General features: G+C 43.9%; 1 protein-coding gene across 3 annotated transcripts in view; it reads left to right on the top strand.

Moving 5' to 3' along the window:
* LOC138765089 (hepatocyte growth factor activator-like) overlaps window positions 1-24,203 on the top strand; it is a 104,873-nt gene extending 80,670 nt beyond the window's left edge. For all 3 annotated transcript variants that reach the window (XM_069941819.1, XM_069941809.1, XM_069941800.1), the window contains 4 exons: window positions 6,236-6,375; window positions 10,635-10,775; window positions 17,212-17,360; window positions 23,629-24,203. In XM_069941819.1, coding sequence (XP_069797920.1) covers window positions 6,236-6,375; window positions 10,635-10,775; window positions 17,212-17,360; window positions 23,629-23,793 — 595 coding nt within the window. In that variant the 3' untranslated portion in view covers window positions 23,794-24,203. The remainder of the gene's footprint in view (window positions 1-6,235; window positions 6,376-10,634; window positions 10,776-17,211; window positions 17,361-23,628) is intronic.
* The last annotated feature ends 346 nt before the right edge of the window (window positions 24,204-24,549 follow it).

Raw genomic sequence — 24,549 nt, 5'->3', positions numbered from 1 at the left:
TGGGACTGTACTCGTTTAGAAGAATGAGAAGGAATCTTAAAGACACATAAAATTAAGAAAGGCATAGATAAAATAGAGGTAGGTAAGTTGTTTCCATTAGTGGGAGAGACTAGAACTAGGGGACATAGCCTCAAGATTCAGGGTGGTAGATTTAGGAAGGAGATGAGGAGGAACTGCTTTCTCCAGAGGGTGGTGAGTCTGTAGAATTTGATGCCCATTGAAGTAGTGGAGGTGACCTCAGCAAATTTATTTAAGACAAGGTTGGATAGAATTTTACATAGTTGGGGCATTAAGGGATATGGGGAAAAGGCAAGTAAGTGGAGATGAGTCTATCATCAGATCAGCCATGATCTTATTGAATGGCAGAGCAGGTTCAACACTCGGATGGCTGACTCCTCTTATGTTCTGATGAGTTGCCTGGAACAGTATTCGCTGGAATTGAAAAGAATGAGCGGGGGATCTTATGGAAACATGTGAAATTATGAAAGGGATGGATAAGATGGAGGCAGGAAGGTTGTTTCCATTGGTCGATGAAAGTCGAACTAGGAAACACAGCCTCAACATAAGATTCAGGGTAGTAGATTTATGATGGACAAGAGGAGGGGCAGCTTTTTCCAGAAAGTAGTGAACCTACATTCCCATTGCATGCTCCTGTACATAGTGATGAAAAATTCTCAGAGGTAATAATCACGACAGGTTGGTTTGCAGGTGCAGCAGGTAATCAAGAAGACAAATGGAACGTTAGCTTTCTTTGATAGAGGGATTCAATTTAAGGGCAGGGAGGTTCTACTGCAACCGAACAAGGTCCCAGTGAGACCTCAACTGGAATCCTGCGGGTAGTTATGGTCTCCTTACTTGACTGGCTTTGGTGCAGAGGAGGTTCACCAGGTTGATCCCAGAGATGAGGGAGATGGTCCATGAGGAACGATTGAGGGGCCTGGAACTGTACTCACTGGAATTCAGGGGAATGAAAGTGGATCTTATGGAAACTTTTAACATTATGAAAATGATTGATAAAATTGAGGCAGAAAAGTTGTTACCACTGGTAGGTGAGACCTGAGCTTCACACCACAGTCCAAATCCCCTGGAATTTGCCCTCCCTGGTAATTTATACCTTCACTGATATGTGAACTGGATACAGGGTGTTTATTTCATCATCACATGTCTTTAAAACATTTCTTTACTCAGTTCTCCAATTGGTATTAAATGCGATTCAGATTTGGTGATATGGTCCAAATGCTTAATGAGACATCCCCCCCACCCGCTCCCAGCAGGCCACTCCCTTCTCTACCCTCGGCCTGCCGCTCCCCCCCACCCTCCTCCTCGGCTGGCTGGTCCCCACTGCACCCCCTCAACCCCCCGGCCGTTCGTCGTCCCCCCAAGCCCCCAGCTGGCCACTCCTCTCCTCCAACGCCCCCTGTCCACAGCCAACCATCCGTCGCACCCTAGGCCATTTGTTGCCGCCCCCAGCCATTTGTCGCCCACCCTCCCCACTTCGGAACTCTTTCGGCATGTTGCGATGGTGGCACAACAAGGGATCAATGGCCAACTTTGTTACTCATAATCCCTCACACAGTTGGAACCGCCCTGGGAAATGCAGAGCCGTTCCAGCTGCGTGGGGGATTATAGGTAACGAGGACGGCCATTGATCCTGCATTGAGCCGCCGCTGCGAGGTGCCCAGGGGGGCCCCCGAAACGACCCGCTGTTGTCAGGATATCTGTAGTATGATTCTTTATTTTAATCACCTATGCAACGCAGCACACAAGTGCTGAAGTCACGACGCTTCCCTGCTCGGCCATTTGCCTTTTCACCCAACAGGGAGAGGGTGGTCTGGGAAAATTACTGGGCCGACATTTTCACACTGCTGGCTTACGGGAGGGCCCAGAAATATATCCCTGTGAAAAGGCCTATTAAATGTAATTAAGACACAGTTAGATTTTTTCAAAGTTGGGGGATTATAGGCTATGGAGAAAAGGCAAGTTGGTGGAGCTGAGTCCAGGGCCAGATCAGATGGTTGACTCCTGCTCCTATTTCTCATGTTCAAGGTTCCTTTCTTGTTACAGACACAAAACCGAGGACTCATTTTCCTCGTTTGTCCTGTAAACATAAGAACCGGAGAAGGAGTGGGTCATCCGGCCCATCAAGCCTGCTCCGCCATTCATTGGGATCATGGCTCATCTCCACCTACCTGCCTTCCCCCCATATCCTTACTATGTAAAAATCTCCCCAATCTTGTCTTAAATATATTTACTGAGGTCGCCTCCACTGCTTCAATGGGCAGAGAGTTCCACAGATTCACCACCCTCTGGGAAAAGCAATTCCTCCTCATCTCTGTCTTCAATCCACTACCCTGAGTCTTGAGGCTATGTCCCCTGGTTCTCTACCACTAGAAACCTACCTCTATTTTATCTATGTCTTTCATAATTTTTTATGCTTTTGTTTTTAGATCCTCTCTCATTCTTCTAAATTCCAGCACATACAGTCCCAGACGACTCAATTCTCAAGACACACATAGAGTCGCCACTAGTCCAGTGCCCAATAAGGGCAAGAAACAGAGGCAATCGAGAGTCCCTTCAGAGCTCTCAAGTGTCAGTGAATCCGCCACCTCCTCCTGCCTCCTATAATTTCCGTAGCCGCTCAGCCTCCCGTCCATTCCAGCGGTGAACCCGACCTCCCAGTCACCCTCCTTGGTTCCCAGCTCCAAGCCCCCTGATGTGACTCAGAAGTTGTTGATGCCTGACGCTCTTTGGGAGCCTTGCTCGCTGTCGGCACCCTCACCACTCCCGTCCCAATACTTGGTTCCCACGAGCTGGCCTCCATTTGGTGATTCCTCTCAATGCACTACACCCATGAAGTGTTGGGCAGGCAGTCACACAGGGACCTGTCCCTCAAAAGGTCCAGTGAACACAGAATGTGAGACATGGTGTTCTACCCCACTCAACCTTTATGGTGGCTTCACCAAGCCTCAATGCATGAGCTCCCATAACCCCAGAACATGCTAGCGGGCATCTCCTTCCACTGGAAAGTTAGCAAGTAAAGTTTATCGTTATCTTATTGTACAAGTACAACCTGATGAAACAGAGTTCTCTGGTTCTCAGTGCAAAACACGTTGACACACAACCAGACAAGCAATACATATGCAGGATAAGTATTAATTGATACAAATAAATGAAGAACTATAGCAGTCTCGGGTGGTTAGTACAAGCACACAAGTTTCAGTCTGACCAACACCCATTTTTCTCCAGGTTGATGACCTTCCAGAAGCCCTCGACTGTCTTCCTCTTCTACATCGATTACTATTTTGGAGCTGCCTCATGTACCCATAATGAGCACATTGACTTTATCCACTTTGCTGCCAACTTCCACCCAACCATAAATTCACTTGGTCCATCCCCAGCAGCACACTCCCCTTCTTTGATCTCTCTGTCTCCATCTTGGGAGACAAACTCTCGACAGGCATCTTCTATAATCCCACCAACTCGCACAGTTACCTCAACTATCCCTCTTCCCCATGTAAGGATTCCAATCCATTCTCTCAATTCCTCCGTTTCCATCACATCTGCACCCAGGATAAGGACTTCCATGCCAGATCATCAGAGATGTCCTCCTTCTTCAAACAACGTGGGGTTTCCCTCCACCGCCATCAACTTGGCTCTCATGTGCATATCCTCCATTACCCGCACATCTGTCCTGGCCCCCTCCACTCCCATGTGCAGTGAGGACAGGATTCCTCTTGTCCTCATCTACCACCCCACCAACCTTCGCATCCAGCACATCCTCTTCCGCCATTCCCGCCATCTACTACATGGTCCCACCACTGGACACATATTCCCCTCTCCTCCCCTCTCCGTTGTCCACAGGGACTGCTCCCTCCATGACTCCCTTGTCCACTCCTCCCTCCCACCAGTGGTCCCTGTGGGACCTATCCCTGTGACCACAGGAGATGCTTCACTTGCACCTACACCTCCTCTCTCACCACCATTCGAGGCCCCAAACAGTCCTTCCAAGTGATGCAACATTTCACTTGTGATTTTGCAGGGGTCATCTACTACATCTGATTCTCCTCTATATTGGAGAGACTGGACGAAGTCTGGGAGATCACTTTGTTGAGTACTTTAGCTCCATCCACCGCAATAGCGTAGATCTCCCAATGGCCCCCCATTTTAATTCTCCATCACATTCCCTGGCCGACATGTTTGTCCATGGTCTCATGCACTGCACTGAGACCCTTGCAAATTAGAGAAATAACATCTCATCTTCTGAATGGGCACCCTCCATCCGGATGGCATTAATATCAACTTCTCTGGCTTTCGTTAAATCCCTCCACCCCCTTCTTCCCCAGTCGCCTTTCCCTATCCCTGTCTCTCCAGTCCATCTCCTTTCACACAAACGTGATAAATTCTCTCCTCGCCCCTTATCGTATCCAATAAACACCTTTTCTTGGTCTGGATTCCTGCCCCAGCCAGCACTGTCTAAATTCTGAGACTTTCTGAGATTTCCTGCTTTTGGCTTATTCCTTGAGGAGGGGCTTAAGCCTGAAACATCAGCAAGATATGTCTTTGTCTCCTTTAGATGCGGAAACATCTCTGAAAACACCATTATTGTATCTGCTTCCACCACTACCCCTCCCTCACAGCCCATTCCAGGCATTTACCATTCTCTGTGCATAATAAACACACCACAGATCTCCTTTTAAAACTTGCTCCTCTCATCCTAAGTGCCCATCCTCTATTATTTGACATTTCTACCCGAGGGGAAAGATTGGCCCGGCAACAGTCCTCAGGCCAGCGAGGGTCACAGCTACTCGGGATGCACCTGAACAGGGATCACTGCTACTGGACTGCTTAAAGCCAATACTCAGTTATCCGAAAAACGCAGTTAACCGAAAAAACGTCCAGTCCCAAGCATTTTGGCTAATTGGAAACGTATTATATATATTTAAAAAGGATTTAGACATACAGCACGGTAACAGGCCCTTCTGGCCCATGCGTTTCTGCCAGCCAATTAACTGAGAAACCCTGTATGTTTTTTGGAGGGTGGGAGGAAAGTGGAGTGCTGAGCTAACCACGGCTTGTTGATAAGATGCTCTGAGAAATGACTCAGACAGACACATTCAAACCCCTCTCAGAGGAAGGGTGCAATGGTTCCTCCTACAGACATAATGCCAAGACCTCCTTCCATGTCAGGATGGTATGCTTAACGTAGCGTTTAGCGCAATGCCATTACAGTGTCAGTGTTTGGGACCAGAGTTCGAATCCTGCGGTGTCTGTAAAGAGTTTATACGTTATGCCTGTGTTGATGTGGGTTTACCCCGGTTGCTCCAGTTTCCTCCCACCGTTCAAAACGTACCGGGGTTGTAGGTCAATTGGGTGTAATTGGGCGGCACGGGCTTGTGGGCCAATGGGCCTGTTACCGCACTGTGTGTCAAAATTTATTAAAATATTATTTAGTATCTGGTGATACCTTTCAGGTAGCTGACCTCAGCCACATCCATCGTGGACTCTGCACTGACACCGGGGATTCTCACCTGCCAGCAACTTCTGCATGCCTTACTGACCCAAAGGTAGCTTTGGAGCTAGGCTAATTTTCATAACTACCCAACAAGTCAGAAACTCCATGGAACTTCAAAGCCGAATCAGAATTTATTGTCAGGAACATGTCACAAAATTTGTTGTTTTGCGGCAGAGTTACAGTCGAGAGTTTGTATGGTTACAGCTATAATTTAGATTTTAAAATAAATAAATTAGTGCAAAAAGAAGAGAAAGTGAGCTAGTGTCTATGGTTCATTGTCCGTTCAGAAATCTGATGGCAGGGGGGACGAAGCTGTCCCTGTGCCGCTGGGTTTTTGTCTTCAGGCTCCTTTCTCATGGTAACTGTGTGAAGAGGGTATGTCCTGGGTGGTGGTGGTCCCGTGGATAGAGGCTGTTTTCTTGAGACATTGCTTCCTGTAGATGTCCTTGATGGAATGAAGACTGGTGCCCATGATGGCGATGGCTGAGTCTACAACCCTCTGTCGACTTTTCCTGTCCTGTGCATTGGCACCTCCACACCCGACAGAGATGCAACCAGTCAGAATGCTCTCCACGGTCCACCTGGAGAAATTTGAAAGAGTTCTCATGCAGTAATTGCAGACGCTTGGATTTTCTCTGTCATCGAATGTTGGTGATCAGGATTTGGAAAATGATTTGTTGAATATTCTGCTGAAGTCTGACCAGTTTTCTCATTTTCTCCAAGTCCACTGAAGTCATCCATCAGAGTGGTGTTGGGCCAACACTATTTTAATAAATCGGACAAGCACACTCAGGAATTTGAAATCACAAAATACATTTTACACCACGAGTACAGTCCGTTTGAAGAAACCAGACATGATATAGGTAAAATTATAAATATATCCTTTTTTAAAAAATCTCAGAGGAAGTGTGTGTGTGTTATTGAGTATGATGATGTATTGTCAGTGTGTGTAAATGTATTGTCTGTGTGTGAGTGCATGTGTAGTGTGTGGATCTTTAGTGTGTGTTAATGTATTGTCAGTGAGTGTGTGTGTAGATGCTTGCACAGACGGAGCTTTGATTAATCAATAGGAAACAGTGGGGATAAAAGGATCCTATTCTGGTTGGCTACAGTGATGTTCTGCAAGTGTTGGTGTTGGGGCCACTTCTTTTTACATAGAACATAGAACACTACAGTGCAGCACAGGCCCTTTGGCCCTTGATATTGGGCTGACCCATATCTTTTCTTTGGCTTGGCTTAGCGGACGAAGATTTATGGAAGGGTATGTCCACGTCTGCTGCAGGCTCGTTGGTGACTGACAAGTCCAATGCAGGACAGGCAGGCACGGTTGCAGCGGTTGCAGGGGAAAATTGGTGGGTTGGGGTTAGGTGTTTGTTTTTTTTTCTCCTTTGCCTTTTGTCAGTGAGGTGGGCTCTGCGGTCTTCTTCAAAGGAGGTTGCTGCCCGCCGAACTGTGAGGCACCAAGATGCATGGTTTGAGGTGATATCAGCCTACTGGCGGTGGTCAGTGTGGCAGGCACCAAGAGATTTATTTAAGCAGTCCTTGTACCTTTTCTTCTGACCCATATATTCCTAAAATAAAGGACTAAACCCTCCCTACCACATAACCCTCTATTTTTCTTCCATCCATGTGCCTGTCCAAGAGTCTCTTAAATGCCCCTAATGTTTCAGCCTCCACCACCATCCCTGGCAAGGCATTCCAGGCCCCCACAACTCTCTGTGTAAAACCTTTACCCCTGATGTCTCCCCTAAACTTCCCTCCCTTCTCTTTGTACCTATGACCTCTGGTGTTTGCTATTCCTTCCCTGGGTAACAGGCGCTGGCTGTCCACCTTATTTATGCCTCTCATAATCTTGTAGACCTCTATCAAGTCTCCTCTTATCCTTCTTTACTCCAAAGAGAAAAGTCCCAGCTCTACTAACCTTGCCTCATAAGACTTGTTTTCCAATCTAAGTAACATCCTGGTAAATCTCCTGCATACCCTCTCCAGAGCTTCCACATCCTTCCTAAAATGAAGTGACCAGAACTGAACACAATACTCCAAGTGTGGTCATAACAGAGATTTGTAGAGATTCAGCATGACCTCTCTACTCCTGAACTCAATCCCCCTATTAATGAATCCCAGTATCCCATAGGCCTTCCTAACTATCCTATCAACTTGTGTGACAACATTGAGGGATGCATGGATTTGACAATAGACAATAGGAGCTGGAGTAGGCCCTTCGGCCCGTCGATCCAGCACTGCCATTTTACAGATCATGCTGATCACTACCATCAGTACCCCTTTCCAGCCTTATCCCCTTAACTCCTTTGCCCACTAGAGTCTTATCTAACTCTCTTTTGAACATAATCAGCGAATCTGCCTCTACCACCCTCTGTGGCAGAGCATTCCACAGATTCACACTTCTCTGGGTCAAAAAATGTTTTCTCATCTCCATCCTACCCTGTATTCTTAAACTATGCCCTCTAGTCCTCGTCTCCCCCATCATTGGGAACAAGTAATCCGACTTCACCCTGTCTATCCCCCTGATGATTTTGTATACCTCAATCGTGTCCCCCCTCATCCTTCTAAACTCCATCGGATACAATTGAACCCAAAGTCCCTCTGTTCATCCACACTTATAAGTAACCGACCATTAACCCTGTACTCAGCCGTCTGGTTTGACCTTCTAAAATGCATCACCTCACACTTATCTGGATTGAACTCCATCTGCCACTTTTCTGTCCAACTCTGCATCCTGTCTATATCCTCTTGTGACCTGCAATAACCTTCAGCTCCATCCACAACTCCTCCAACCTTCATGTCATCCACAAACTTACTGACCCATCCTTCCACCTCTTCATCCAGGACATTTATAAAAAAACACAAAGATCAGGGGTCCCAGAACGGATTCTTGTGCTACTTCACTATTCACTGACCTCCAGGCAGAATACTTTCCATCCACTACTACTCTCTGCTTTCTCCTGCAAGCCAATCTTTTATCCACACAGCCAAGGTTCAACGGATCACGTGTCTCATGACTTTCTGGATGAATCTAGTGAGGGACTTTGTCAAATGCCTTTCCTAAAATCCATGTCGCCCACATCTACTGCCCTACCCTCAACAATTTATTTTGTTGCCTTCTTCCTTAATCTCCACTTCGTCCAGCACACAAGCCTGTTCTATTCTGATCTCATCCTGATCAAGGTCCTATTCATTTAGGACCTCCCCAACCTCCTCCACCTCCAGGCACAGTTGTCTCCTTTATCCTTTAGTAGCCCCACTTTCATTCTCGTCATCCTTCTGTTCTTAGGATTCTCCTTAATCCCTATATGTCAAGGCCTTCTCATGCCCCCTTTGAGCTCTCCTAAGTTCTTTCTTAAGCTTCTTCCTGGCTACCATATACTTCTCATGAGCCCTTCCAGTTTCCTGCTTCCTATATCTAATATATACTTCCTTCTTCCTCTAAACGAGTTGCCTCAACTGTTTTGTCAGCCACGGTTTCCTTTCCTTGTTCCAGTGGAACAAACCTATCCTGAACCCAGCACAAGTGGTCCCTAAACTTCCTCCACATGACTTCTGTGTTTTTGCCCTTGAACATCTGTTTCTAATTTACTCTCGCTAGTTCCTGCCTCATCCCATCATAATTAGCCATTCCCCAATTAAGCTCTTTCCCATTTTATCCTTTTCCTTAGCTATGCTGAAGCTTAGGGAGTTGTGGTCACTCTCACCAAGATGTTCCCCCAACGAGAGGTCCGCCACCTGACCAGGTTCATTACCCAGAACTAGATCCAGTGTGGCCTCTCCTCTTGTCGGCCAGTCCACATACTGTGTCAGGATTCCTTCTTGAATACATCTGACAAATCCACCCCAGTTGTATGTTAATGATTTGGATTTTGGAATAAAAGGCTTTGTGCATAAGTTGGCAGATGTTTCAAAGATGGGTGGAGGGGCAAGTAGTAATGAGGAAATAAAGAGTCTGCGGAGAGACTTAGATAGATTAGGAGAATGGACAAGGAAGTGGCAAATGAAATCCAATGTTGGAAAGTGTATGGGGATGAATTTTGGTAAAAGGAATAAAAGACCAGGCTATTATTTGGATAGGAAGAAAATTCAAAATCTGGAGGTGCAAAGGGACTTGGAAGTCCTCAAGGCTGAAGTCAATGGTGAAGAAGGTGAATCCAATGTTGTCTGGAGGAATAGGATATAAGAGCATGGACGTGTTGTTGAGGCTCTGTCAGATATAAGGCACTGGCGAGGCCTCTCTTGGAGCACAAGGTACAGGTTTGGGCTCCTTATTTAAGAGAGGATATGCTGGCATTGGAGAGGATTCAGAGAAGCTTCACAAGAACGATTCCTGGAATGAAGGGATTAACATATGAGAAATGTTTGATGGCTCTTGGACTGTACTCTTTGGAGTTCAGAAGAAGGATGGGGGGACCTCTAAGAAGCATTTCAAATGTTGAAAGGCCTGGACAGAGTAGATGTGGCAAAGTTGTTTCCTATGGTGGTGGAATCTCGGGCAAGAGGGCACAACTTCAGGATTGAAAGGGGCCCACTGAGATGCGGAGGAATTACTTTTGCTGGAGTGTGATGATCCTCTGGAGTATGCGACCACGGGCAGCTGTGGAGGCCAGGTCAATGGATGCATTTAAGGCAAAGATTGATAGATAACTGAATAGTTAAGGCATCAAAAATTATGAGAAGACAGGGGAGTGGGCCTGAGTGGGAGAATGAATCAATTCATGAGGGAATGGTGGAGCAGACTCTGGGCTGAATGGCCTACTTCTGCTCCTATATCTTATGGTCTTAATGTATTGTCAGTGAGTGTTGACATTCTGTAAGTGTGTGTGTGTTGTCTGTGTGTTAATGTATTATCTATATGTGTGTAGATTTTCAGCATGTGTTAGTTAATATATTGCATGTGTGTTTTAGTGTATGCTAATCAATGTGTATATGCTCATGCATGCATGTATGTAATACCAGTGTGTGCCCAATGGTGTGTTTATGTGCATGTCTGTGTGTGTGTATATTTATATGTACCTCCACCCTGTATGTGCCTGTTGGAGTGCTTACAGTATGTGCGTGCCTGTGTGGGTGTATATTTATATATCCCACCAGCAGAATTCCTTGTATCTCCAAGCCCTTCTCAAACTGAAGAAGATCGAAAAGGCATGTGCAACCCAGTCACGCTTCGTCCGACCCTTGTGTTTACCAAATGAAAATGACTTCTTCCGGGAAGGTTCCTTGTGCCAGATCGCTGGATGGGGGCACACCAAGGAAGGTAAACAAATCGCATTCCCTTTCTGACACATCTCTCTATGGTCTCATGCACTGCTGGATTGAGACCACCCACAAATTGGAGGAACAGCACTTCATATTCTGTGTGGGCACCCTCCATTAACATCGACTTCTCTGTTTCCATTAAACCCCCCTCCCCTAAGCTTCTTCCTCCCCCTGTTGCCTTCCTCAGTTCTCATTCTCTCTCTCTTGATCTTGCTCTCTCTTTCTCTCACTTTCTTTCAGAATTCCAGAGACCCAGCAGTCTTTGTGAGAAGAAATTCCCCAACACCTGCTTTAAATGACAATTATTATCTTGCAACTGTCCCCCCTCAGCCAAGACTATCCTTCAGTAGTTCAGAATGTTACAACTGACCCAAAAGATAGCTATTTAAGGTACACTGTCAGATATATTCTGAATCTTGGACTTGGTTAAATTTATATGCTCCAAATTTAGATAACGAAAGGTTTATGAAAATACACTTTTTTTTCAATTGGCAGATGCATATCAAAATATAATAGTAGCAGGAGACTTGGATAAGTTCTGGATAAGTCAACAAAAGCTGTGGCCAGAACAAGGATGGCTAAAGGTACCCTGGTTTCAATAAAAGAACTGAATTTTGTGGGTGCTTGGAGGAAATTACATCTGAGACAAAGAGACTACTCCTTTTACTCTAATAGACGTGATTCATTCTCCAGGATAGATTTATTTTTACCATTTTACAGGATGGGATCATAGAAATTGAGTATAAGGAGAGGATCCTGTCAGACCATTCACCTCTATTGTTATCAATTTCTATGTCTGGTAAACAAGTATGGTGTATGCACGGCATTTCAATCCAATGCTGTTGAGAAGATCTGAAATCTGTGATTTTATTGGGAGGCGCATTGGAATTTTTGGCAATAGAATGACAGTTAGTTTTGCAAATAAATTTATTTTTTGGATACTTTAAAAGCTTATTTAAGAGGTCAAATTATGAGTTATACTTTAAAAATTAAAAAGGGAGGTAGATAAATACATAGGGAGGTAAATAAATTAGAAAAAGAAATATATAATTCGGAGAATGACTTACAGTTAAGAAGCTCAGAACAAAAACAAGGGATACTCAACAGTAAAACACTCGAATATAATACCTTCCAAGCATATAAGAGAGAAAAAAGCAATAGTGAGAACGAGACAAAGGTATTACAAGCTGGGTTAAGAGCTCATAAAGTCCTATCTTGGCAATTGAAAACAGAACATGTTTCCTGTACAAACAATGCAATTGAAACAGAAACCAATTGGATCTCCTATGAACCACAGGAAATTAATGAGGCCTTTAAATCATTTTATTCTAAATTATATAAATTGGAATCACAAAGAGATGTTAATAAAATAGATGATTATTTGTCATGATTGGCTTTGCCTAATTTCGATTCGACTGAACATATGGAATTGAATACACCCTTTACTCAATTGGAAATAGAAGAGCCATTGAATTCACTACATATTAATAAGTCCCCCAGTGAAGGTGACTTTCCACCAGAATTTTATAAAGAATTTAAGGACTTATTAATGCCTCTCTTTATGGAGGTATTGAATCAGGTAGTTGGATGGCATACTTTGCCAGAACCCTCCTCCACAGCAATAATAATGGTGATTCCTAAGAAAGATAGGGATCCATTGAAACCATCATCTTATTAAATACAGATTATCAAGTACTAGCCAAAACGTTGGCAAATCTACTGGCAAAATATTTGTCTAAATTGATAAATATGGATCAAACTGGATTTGTGAAGAAGATAATGTAACCATACTGCTTAATGTAATTCATTTGGCCCAAAAAAGCGGCGAATTTAGTGTGATAGTTGCTCTGGATGCAGTAAAGTTCTTTGATAGATTGGAGTGGGACTTTCTATTTAAATTATAGGAGAAATTTGGATTGGGTCAAAACTTTATAAATTGGATTCAAGCTTTATATAATGAACCAAAGTGGTCAAATATCTTTGACATTCCCACTATCTAGGACTAGTAGACAAGAATGCCCATTATCTCCAGTCCTATTCGTATTGGTCATAGAACCCTGAGTGGGAACTATTCGATGGGACCCAAATATTAAGAGGTTTAGAGTGAACCAAGATGGACATAAGATCAGTCTGTTTGCCGATGAATATATCTGACAGAACCTGTAACATCTCTACAAAGACTGCATTTGCAATCGGAAGATTATGGGAAGGGTTCTGGGTATAAAATAAATTGGAATAAGAGTGAGATGATACCTTTAATGGATGGGGACTATAAAGATGGCCAATAAAGGGGATTAAATATTTTGGGATCAAAGTAGATAATGATTTTTAAAAAATGTATGGATTGAACTATCTACCCTTGCTTAAGAAAGTTAAAGAAGATTTAAGTAAATGGGTGACTCTCCCAATAACATTAATTCCACGTCTACAATATCTTTTCCAGTCTCTACCAACACCATTACCGCAGAAATATTTTTCAAAACTCGAATAAATTAATTAGGGAATTTCTTTGGAAAAGTAAGTTAGCTAGAATCTCCATAGAAAAATTAACTTGGAAATATCATATGGGAAGTTTCAAATTTCAAATATTATTATTGGGCGGCCCTCTTAGATGGAAGAGACAAGTCTTTATGGGTGGAAATTGAACTGTACAAATTCGGAGAGAGAGAGTGGCAGAAGACTTTATGTATTAATAGGACACTAAATTTATTTCTGCTGGAAAGGAGGCACCATTAATAAAGTACAACCTGGCACAAATTGAATAATTTAATTGGTTCAAGGAAAAAACAACTCCAAAAACATCCTTGATTCAAAATAGAACAATTCCTTTAATAATGGATAATTTAATTCCGCATGCTTGGTCCCGTAAAGGGATCAGATATGAGGAATATTGTTATGTACAAGGACAATTATGTCATTTGAACAGTTAAAAAACAAATACAATATCCATAATAATACAATCTTCTGGTACTTTCAATTAAGAGCTTTTTATTTTAAAGGTGTATTAGGACCGACCATGATTTCACCAGAGGGCAGTGAAATGGAGATTCTGATTTGAAAGGGGATCACAAAAAGAAATTTACATCAGTAATGTACTTTCTACTTCAACCGGGCACTCCCAAATGGGAGTTATACAAATCCAAACAAATGTGGGAATCTGACTTGAATATCAGTATTAATGATAAGACCTGTTCCGATTTATGTCATAATTACATGATTAATACAATTAATGTAGGATATAGATTTATGCAATATAATTTTTTGCATCAACTATATCAGTGGTTCTCAACCTTTGTCTTTCCATTCACATACCAATTTAAGTATTCCCTAAGCCATAAGTGCTCTGTGATTAGTAAGGGGTTTCATAAATCAGAGTATAGAATACAGGAGTTGGAATGTTATGTTGACTCACTATATTGAAATTGTAGAAGGCATTGGTGAGGCCAAATTTGGAATATTGTGTGCAGTTTTGGTCGCTGAATTACAGGAAGGATATAGACAGAATAGAGAGAGTGCAGAGGAGATTTACGAGAATATTGCCAGGGTTTCAGGGTTTGAGTTACAGGGAAAGGTTGAGCAAGCTGCGAATTTATTCCCTGGAGCGTAGAAGGTTGAGGGGTGATTTGATAGAGGTATTCAAAATTATAAGGGGGACAGATAGAGTCAATGTGGACAGGCTTTTTCCACTGAGAGTGGGGGAGATTCAAACAAGAAGGCATGGGTTGAGAGTAAAAGGGGAAAAATTTAAGTGGGAAATAGGGGGAAATTTCTTCACACAGAGGGTGGTGGGGGTATGGAATGAACTTCCGGCAGTGGTGATAGAAGTGAGATCGATGTTAATATTCAAGGATAGATTGGTATATGGATGGGAAAGGTGTGGAGGGTTATGGGCCAAATGTGTGCCAGTGGGACTAGGTGGGAGAAGATGTTCGGCATGGACTAGTAGGGCCAAATTGGCCTATTTCTGTGCTATAAATGGTTATATGGATTGCTTAAGGTGGTATGTGGGTGGGAAGAAAAAGTTTGAAAACCACTGTTTTAATCATTCCTAATTGACTCGTTATGTGCACGGTTTCATAACTCCAAAGGAAATGGGCCAATTGGACTTTTTCTCAAGGTCAAGCAAAATATTTCAGCAATAATTGGGTCTAGAACAATGATTCTCAACCTTCCCTTCCCACTCACGTACCACATTTAACAATCCCTTACTAATCACAGAGCACCGATGGCAGAGGGATTACTTAAAGTGGGATGTGAGTGGAAAGATAAAGGTTGAGAGCCACTGCTCTTTCTCTTATCCCGCAGAAACGGCACAATTAAATTCTAATATATCTGAGTTTTGATTTAGATGAGGGGAAGAAGCAGATACCTTCTTACATTCTACCTGGTCATGCTCTAAACTGAAACCTTTATGGGAGAATTTAAGAATTTTGTTAAACCAGATTATTGGGAAGCAACTGCTGCTAAGTCCAGAATTGTTTCGTCTTGGAAATATTATGGACATAAGACCTAAAATGAGGCTGACTAAGGACCAGATAGAATTTCTTAAAATTGCATTAGCAGTGGCCAGGAAATGTATTTCAGTTACCTGGAAGTTTGATTCCCTTCTGGACGCAGGCCGATGGAATGTGGAAATGCAGAGTTGTGTCCCCTGGAGGAAATGACTTACAATTTAAGGAAAAAATACAATATATTTTTGCAGGTCTGGCAGCCATCTTTACAAATACAGGGTTGAATACTTTAGGCACTCACACTATTTTTGAATTATTTTTAATCCTCTTCTCCCAGATTTGGGATCTAGGTTAAAAAAAGAACTGGACTTTCCGAGCTGGAATCTGGATCCAAACAGTTCCTTTTTTTTTTCCTTTCGTTCCTCAGTCGTCTTCTTCTTCTTCATTCTGCTTGTTTCTTCTTCTTTCTCTTTGAGGGGTTTTTGTTTGTGGGCGGAAGGGAGGGGTCTTTTCCTTTTTGGAAATTTGAACGGATTGTATGAGTGATTCCTTTTCGATTATGCATATATTTGTGATGGTTAATTATTGATATTTGTTTGGTCATAAAATTACAATAAAATATTCCAAAAAAAGCCAATCCCTCCAGTGGAAACTTCTCAATAACTACACTGGTACAACATGAAAATCTGTAGGCACCGTGGTTGAAGTAAAGACACAAAGCTGGAGACCCTCAGCAGGTCAAACAGTCTCCATTATACAGCAAAGGTAAAAATACATAATCAATGTTTCGGGATTGAGTCCTTCATCAAGTCCTTATAAACTGTTCTAAATTCCAAGGAATATAGAGCCATTCATGTTAGGACAAATCTCTCATCCCGAAGGTAAGCCCTTTAATTTCCTCTCTTCCTCTCTCCCACCCTCTCTTTCTTCCCTCCGTCTCCTTTCACAGAACCAAAATCAATTCTTACCTCTCCTCTTATCATGTCCAATTCTTACCTTTTGTCATCTGGAGTCCTCCTCCAGCTCTGTCTTCAATCTTTAATCTTAAACCTGCTTGCTCTTTGCTTATTCCTTGAGGAAGGGCTCAGGCCCAAAAATGTCGGTCATATATCTTTACCTCCTACAGGCGCTGTGAGGCCGGTGGAGTTCCTCCAGCATTTCTGTGCAGTTTTAGAACAAATCTGCAGCTCTAATGCTCCGTACTGAAATATGAAAGGAAAGATGATGGGGTTTTGGCCAAGGCTGATCTGGTGTCCATTGGAGCATTTGTGGTGGGCACATCTGAAAGACAGAAGCCTATCAAAGGAATCTCAGAGATTAACATTTGAGGCAGAGACTTGAACTGTGTTGGTAGCACCCTTGGCTTTAATGGAAGAGGTTTGGAAGCAGGATCTGGATGCTAGTACTAAATGCACAGTGTTAGTCACCAGGGCTATGGGCTGCAGTTCCGCTGAGAAGCTGAGAGGGAGATACGCTAGAAAGTACCTTTATGCCTGAGTCCGTGAATGACTATTTCAGCCTTTACGTGTTGCTGGTGGACTGGAGTCACACCAGGTGCAGGCGGAAGGCTTCCTCCTCCTGAAGATAGCCAGTAATCCAGTAATCTGGATTACCATTGACTTGTAAATGTCTGAAGCCTTCACGTTATTAACTGGGAGGGGTATGATGTGGGAGGAGGTCAAAGGGATAATAGATCAGCATAGACTAGATGGGCCGAAGGGCCTGGTTCTGTGCTATGGTTCTAACTATGTTCCGTGTCTACCAAAGTTTCACATCTGTAGATTGTGAACCCAGGCCATAATTTTACAAGTTCTCCTCCTCCACAGATACTCGGTGTTAAGACAAAATGTTGGGACTGGGACTACACAGGACAATTTGTTTCAAAAAGCCCAATGGAGACACAGGGAGACAAATGGCCTCCAGCTGCTCGCCAAGGCCCTTTTCCTCTGCAAATCCTCTAATTTCACGGTATTTCTTTTCCAGATGCCACTGAATATGCCAAGATTCTACAGGAAGCGTCTGTCTCAATCATTTCGCAGCTGCTGTGCTCTAGTGACCTTTTCTATGGCAGTGAAGTGACCCCCAACATGATTTGTGCTGGAGACCTCATCAAATCCATTGATGCTTGCCAGGTGTTTAATGTAGCGTGTGAATGCGGGATCCTGCTGTCCTTAGATCAGCGGCGGCGTTTAGCCCGGGAGAGATTGGGTAAACTTGGGCTGCTTTATCTGGAGTGGCGAAGGCTGAGGGAGAGCAGATAGAAGTTTATAGAATTACAAGAGGCAGGAGAGGGAAAACAGTCAGAATCCAGTGCGGGCGCGGTTAGCGCAGCGCCATTGCAGCGACCCGGGTTTGAATCTGCCACTGTGTGTAAGGAGTTTACACCTTCTCACCATGACCTGCTCCTTAAATTACTGAGGAGGTTTCCTGTGTCCTGTGCAAGAGTAACTCATGTCTTTACACAGATTGGTATAGGGATATTCTCAGAGGGTTCACACCACTATTATTATCAGCCCAGAGGGAACGGACAGAAGATTCTGCGAACCTGACAAGTGTTCCCGTATGGTGTGTTGCCTCCCAGGAGCCAGGGTACGTGATGTCTCGGATAGGGTTCAGAGTATCCTGTGGGGGGGGAAGGAGACCGGCCAGAGGTCCTGATACACGTGGGCACAAATGACGTAGATAGATTGAAGGAGGAGATCCTGAAGAGAGACTACCGTGAGCTCGGAAGGAGGTTGAGAAGCTGGACCTCCAGGATTGTAATCTTGGGGCTGCTTCCTGTACTGTGCGAGGGTGGGGGCAAGAATAATAAAATCAAGAGGTTAAACGTGTGGCTGAGGGAATGGTGCAGAGTGCAGGGATTCAGGTTCATTGACCATTGGGATCTCTTCTGGAGAAGACGGGACCTATACAGGAGGGATGGTTTACACCTGAATGCGAAGGGGGCCAATATACTGGCAGTTAGGTTTAATAAAGCTGTCGGAGCTGATTTAAACTCATTTGGCAGGGGGAAGGGAACAGGACTGATAGGGAAGTAGATAGGAGAGAGAATATAAGGGTGGTTCCGATAGACGGTGAAACAATAAGGAATAAGGGAGCTAAAAGTGATAGGAGAATAAGAACGAATGCACCAAGAACCAAGGTGGAGGGAGAAAGGAGGTATGGCATCAAGGTATTGTGTATGAATGCAAGGAGTGTAAGGAATAAAATGGATGAGCTTGAGGCGCAAATGGCGATGGGAGGTTATGACATTGTCGGAATAACGGAGACATGGCTGCGGGAAGGGCAGGACTGGGAAATGATTGTTCCAGGGTACACGTCCTTTAGAAAGGACAGAAAGTTAAGAAGAGGAGGTGGGGTAGCTCTGTTGGTAAGAAATGAGTTTCAGGCATTTGAAAGGAAGGACATTGAAACAGGTGAGGTAGAGTCTGTTTGGATTGAATTAAGAAATTGCAAGGGCAAGAGGAATATAATAGAGGTCATTTACAGGCCTCCGAAAAGTAGCTCAGATATCGGTAGTAGCATAAATCAGGAATTAAGAGTGGCATGTCAAAGTGGTAGCAATACGGTAGTTATGGGGGACTTCAACATGAAGGTGGACTGGGATAATCAGACGGGGGCAGGAACACAAGAGAGCGAGTTTATAGAATGTCTACGAGATACTTTCTTGGAACAGCTAGTGGAGGAACCTACCAGGGGGAAGTCGATTCTGGACTGGGTGCTGTGCAGCGACGCAGACTTAATAAGTGACCTTGATGTAGGGGAGCCATTAGGGAATAGTAACCATGGTATGGTTACTTTTAAGCTGCAATTAGAAAGGGAAATGGAAAGGAAGTCGGAAGCATCTGTACTTCAGTTAAATAAAGGGAATTTTGCAGCTATGAGGGAGGAGCTATCCAAAATAAAATGGGAAGATACACTAGCTGGGAGGACAACTGGGGAAAAATGGCAGGTTTTTATGGACATTTTTCACAGGATTCAGGACAAATTTATTCCAAAGTGGAGGAAAGGCTCTAGGAGATGCAAATGGCAGCCCTGGCTAACTAAGGAAATCGAGTGCATTATCAAGTCCAAAGGGAGTAATTATAAGATAGCGAAGCGGAGTGGGAAATTAGAGGATTGGGAAACCTTCAAAGAACATCAGAGGGTAACTAAGAGAGCCATAAGAGACGGGAAAATGAAGTACGAGAGGAAATTAGCAGATAATATTGCGGAGGATAGCAAAAGCTTTTTTAAGTATGTGAAGAGGAAGAAATTGGTTCGGTCTAAAATTGGCCCTTTGAAAATGGGCAAGGGTGAAATTATTACCGGAAACAAGGAGATGGCAGAGGAATTTAACAAATACTTTGCAACTGTCTTCACCAAGGAGGATATAGGTTATAGTCAGTTAGGGGGTAGTGGTCATGCGGTACCAAGAGACTTGGGGAACTTTACTGGGGAGGTAGGGGATCTAATGGATATCCGGATCCAGAAGCAGGAGGTTATGAGTAAATTGTTGGGACTGAGGGCTGATAAATCCCCAGGGCCTGATGGGCTGCATCCTAGGGTGCTTAAAGAGGTGGCTATGGAAATTGTGGAGGCACTGGTCGACATTTTCCAAAGTTCCATAGATTCCGGGGAGGTCCCTGAGGATTGGAGAGTGGCTGATGTGGTGCCGCTTTTTAAGAAAGGAGGGAGGGAGAAAACGGGAAATTATAGACCGGTCAGCCTGACATCAGTGGTGGGGAAGATATTGGAGTCCATCATAAAAGGAGAAATAGCAGAACACTTAGTCAGTAATAATAGTATAAGGGCTAGTCAGCATGGATTTCTTAAGGGTAAGTCATGCTTGACTAACCTTCTGGAATTTTTTGAGGATGTGACAAAGAGGGTGGACTCGGGAGAGCCAGTGGATGTGGTGTATTTGGACTTCCAGAAGGCCTTTGATAAGGTACCACACAGGAGTCTAGTGGGCATGATCAGGGAGCATGGTATTGGAAGTAAGGTGCTGACATGGATAGGAAATTGGTTAAGAGATAGGAAACAAAGGGTTGGAGTAAATGGGTCTTTTTCAGAATGGCAGGATGTGACGAGTGGAGTGCCTCAGGGATCGGTGTTGGGTCCTCAGTTGTTTGTAATTTATGTTAATGATTTGGATGAGGGGATTATAAATAACATGAGCAAATTTGCAGATGACACTAAACTGGGTGGCGGTGTGGGGTGTGAGGAGGATGTAAGGAAAATGCAGAGGGACTTGGACAGGCTGGAGGAGTGGGTGGCTAAATGGAAGATGAATTTCAATGTGAACAAATGTGAGGTTATTCATTTTGGGGGAAGTAATAGGAAAGCTGAGTATTATTTAAATGGAGACAAGCTAGGGAGTGGGGAAGTGCAAATGGATCTGGGTGTACTTGTTCACCGGTCACTGAAGGCTAGCATGCAGGTTCAGAAAGCTGTGAAGAAGGCAAATGGAATGTTGGCTTTCATAAAGAGGAACAGAGACGCCCTTCTGCAGTTATACAGGGCCCTGGTGAGACCCCACCTGGAGTATTGCGTCCAGTTCTGGTCTCCAAGCTTGAGGAAGGACATACTAGCTATAGAGGGTGTGCAGCGCAGATTTACAAGGTTAGTTCCAGGGATGGCAGGGTTGTCATATGCAGCGAGGCTAGAAAAACTGGACTTGTATCCATTGGAGTTTAGAAGGATGAGGGGGGACATGATTGAGGTATACAAAATCATCAGGGGGATAGACAAGGTGAAGTCTGATTACTTGTTCCCAATGATGGGGGAGACGAGGACTAGAGGGCATAGTTTAAGAATACAGGGTAGGCCCTTTAGGATGGAGATGAGAAAACATTTTTTGACCCAGAGAAGTGTGAATCTGTGGAATGCTCTGCCACAGAGGGTGGTAGAGGCGGATTCGCTGACTATGTTCAAAAGAGAGTTAGATAAGACTCTTGTGGGTAACGGAGTTAAGGGTTATGGGGATAAGGCTGGAAAGGGGTACTGATGGTAATGATCAGCCATGATCTAAAATGGCGGTGCTGGCCCGACGGGCCAAATGGCCTACTCCAGCTCCTATTGTCTATTGTCTATTGTCTATTGTAAAACCCAGCAGCAATAGATATTCACCAAGACAAATGGTTACTTAAACAAAAGTTGCTTTTAGTTATCTGTAAACATGAAAACAGGATCAAACTTTAACCTTAACCGCCTTCTAATTCTAAGCACACGTGTATGTAATGTTCAGAAAAGTTCTTTGATTTACAGTCCAATCTCACTTCTCGCTCCTCCAAGTTCACTGGTTGCATGCAATTCTTATACTGTGCATAGAATTTAATGTTTATGAATCTTCATCAGGCTTTGGTGCTTGAAAGGTAAATGGCTACCACCCAGGAAGGTTCTTGTTAGTCTTCAGAGAGAGATTTATTGTTCGCTGGACACAAACTGATCCTTTTCGATCAGCAACTTCAGTGTCTTGCCGAAGAAACTTACCCCCTCAGGGTTTTCCAGATGATATCCTCTTTCTTTCAGGTCACCATAGAGTTCCTTTTTGTTTCCCTTATTTCAAATGAAACATTATGCAGCCAGTTCTCTTGTATGGACTACAAGGGCTTTGACCAAGCTGAACAACGTTTTCAAAATGGGTTTTTTTCCACAAGCTTTTCAGCTCCTCATGTTCCAGTCCCACATGCTCCTGTTGAACTGTAGAACTGTACAAATAAATTCTCTCTTTCCCTCTCTCTCTCTCTCTCTCTCACACACACACACACGCACACACGCATGCACACACACACACACACACACACACACACACACACACACACACACACACACACACACACACAGAGAGGAAACCACATGACCTACTTAGAACAGCCAACTGCACTCAGACAGACTGCGGCTTTAAACCTAATCTTCTGAGTTCATTCATCTGTTGCTTTCCAAAACAATAATCCATTACTCCACATAATGTCCAATTAACGCCTACTTGTGAAGTCCTTATAGGCATTCTTCAAAGTTTTTGCAAAGGCACTCGGAGCCTGGACTGTCTGGCTTGAGCAGAGCTCCGGCATTTTGAATAAGATCAGTTTTGAAGTGCTTGTATGTGACCTACACTAAAAAAAAACCTGCCACAATTTATCTCCTTAAAACATATCTATATACAATATAAAATGTTACGTATTCTGGAATTGAGGGGGGTTAGCTTATGAAGAGAGGTTGATTAGTCTGGGACTGGAACTAGGAAGTAGGGCCACAGGATTCTGGTGAGTAGATTTAAATCAGAGAGCAGTGAATCCGGATTTCTCTGCCTAAGGAAGCAGTGGAGGCTTTCTCTACTGTGTGTATTTAAGATCCTGCTGGATAGAAATTTGAATGGGAGAATTAAGAGTTGTGGGAGACAGATGGGTTGGTGGAGCCGAGTCCATGACCAGATCAAACAGAATGATGGAGGAAAATCGATGGGCTGACTCCTGCTCCTGTTCCTTATGTCAATCACCCAGAAGAAAGGTCTGACAGAACATTCAAAATCTCCAATTCCCTTCATCCAGCATAGATGTTGCGCGCCATTGGCAAGGACCTTAGCTCCTATCAAAAGTTCGAAGTTCAGATTTATTGTCAGAGTTCATATACACAACCCTGAGATTCTTTTTCCTGTGGGCCAGGCAGAAGTTCTACATATCAGTGGTGCAAAGAAATTGCACTCAAGAAAAGATACGCTTACAAAAGGGAGAATCGTAAACAAGAAGGAAGTGCAAACAAACTGGGCAAAACAGAAAAGGTTCGGTATGACATTGGAAACCTTGGCAAACGTCTCCAGAGGTGTGGTGGAAAGTGTGCTGACTGGCTGCATTATGGTCTGGTCTGGGGACATCAATACTCCTGAGCAGAAAGCCCTCCAAAAGGTAGTGGACCCAGCCCAGAACATCACAGGCAAAACCCTCCCCATCATCGAGAATATCTACAGAGAACTCTGCCGTTGGAGAGCAGCAGGAATCATCCAGGATCACACCACACGTTCTGTTCTCGCTGCTGCCATCAGGAAAGAGATATCGATGCCACAAGACTCGCACCACCAGGTTCAGGAACAGCTGCTCCCCCTCCACCATCAGACTCCTCAACGACAAACTCAATCAGAGACTCATTTAAGGACTCTTACTTTGGACATTATTTATTACTGAATATTTATTTTCTGCCCTGCACAGTTTGTTTGTACTTCCTTCTTTGTTTACATTTCTTTCTTTTGGATTTTTATCTTTTCTGGAGTAGTTTTTAAGCACCACCAATAAGTAGAAATTCTGCCTGCCCTGCAGGAAAAAGAATCTCAGGGTTGTATGTGCTCTAACAACAAATCTGATCTTTGAACAATGCAGTGAAGATGTGTTCTAACCCGTTGTTGTTTGTGGTGTTTGGAAACAGGGTGACTCTGGAGGGCCATTGGTCTGCTACAAGGACCAGGTTGGATACCTATATGGAATCGTCAGCTGGGGAGACGGCTGCGGCAAGATGAACAAGCCAGGTGTATACACAAGAGTGACCAACTATATGGACTGGATCTACCGCATAACCAAGCGCAGGCCGTAATTCAGCAGTTGCCTTCACTCTGCTCAAACTGTGAATCCCATCCTCTCCTCCCCCCCCACACCCCCCCACCTGCGGATGTGCGCGGAGATGAGCCCTCAAAAGGGCTTCTTGTTGCTTCATTATCCAAACCTGCAGCTTGGAGTGGACGCTCACCAATGAAGTTTTAATTCAATGCTGGACTGGGGTTGCTCAATGGACTGGTGTCTTTGGGAATGAAGAAATTGGGGTCCAGACCAAATCTGCTAATTAATGGTGGGGAGGGCTTTGCCTGTGATGTTCTGGGCTGCGTCCACTACCTTTTGGTCCTTCCCGTACCAGACCGTGATGTAGCCGGTCAGCACACTTTCCACCACACACCTGTAAACGTCTGCCAAGGTTTCCAATGTCTTTAAAAATGTTTTGACTTGGAAGGCTTTAATTTCATTTGTAACTAAAGACAGGAGTTAAATCAGTCTTCATGAAGGGTTCCAGTCTGAAACATGGACCGTTCTTTTTTTTCTATCATGGGCCCAGCTCGTGTTCCTCCAGTAGATTGTTTGAAAGAGGTTCCGCTGGACTTTCCTGTTGTACAGCAATATTTGTAATGCCATGCAGCCTGTGTTCTGTAAGAATTTGCTTTGTAATTTATGTGGTGTGTGAACATTGTCCAGGCCTAGCAGTGCAGGGGCACTACAACGTTTCTGTGCTAATAGCTTGAGATAAGGCTGTGAAGGTTGGAGAAGCATTCCAGTAATTTTAGTACAAGTATTTAGGAAG

This window comes from Narcine bancroftii, chromosome 1, assembly GCF_036971445.1.
Source record: "Narcine bancroftii isolate sNarBan1 chromosome 1, sNarBan1.hap1, whole genome shotgun sequence".
NCBI lineage: Eukaryota > Metazoa > Chordata > Chondrichthyes > Torpediniformes > Narcinidae > Narcine > Narcine bancroftii.
Note: the sequence above shows the minus strand (reverse complement) of the source record. Positions and strands in the feature narration are given on the sequence as shown.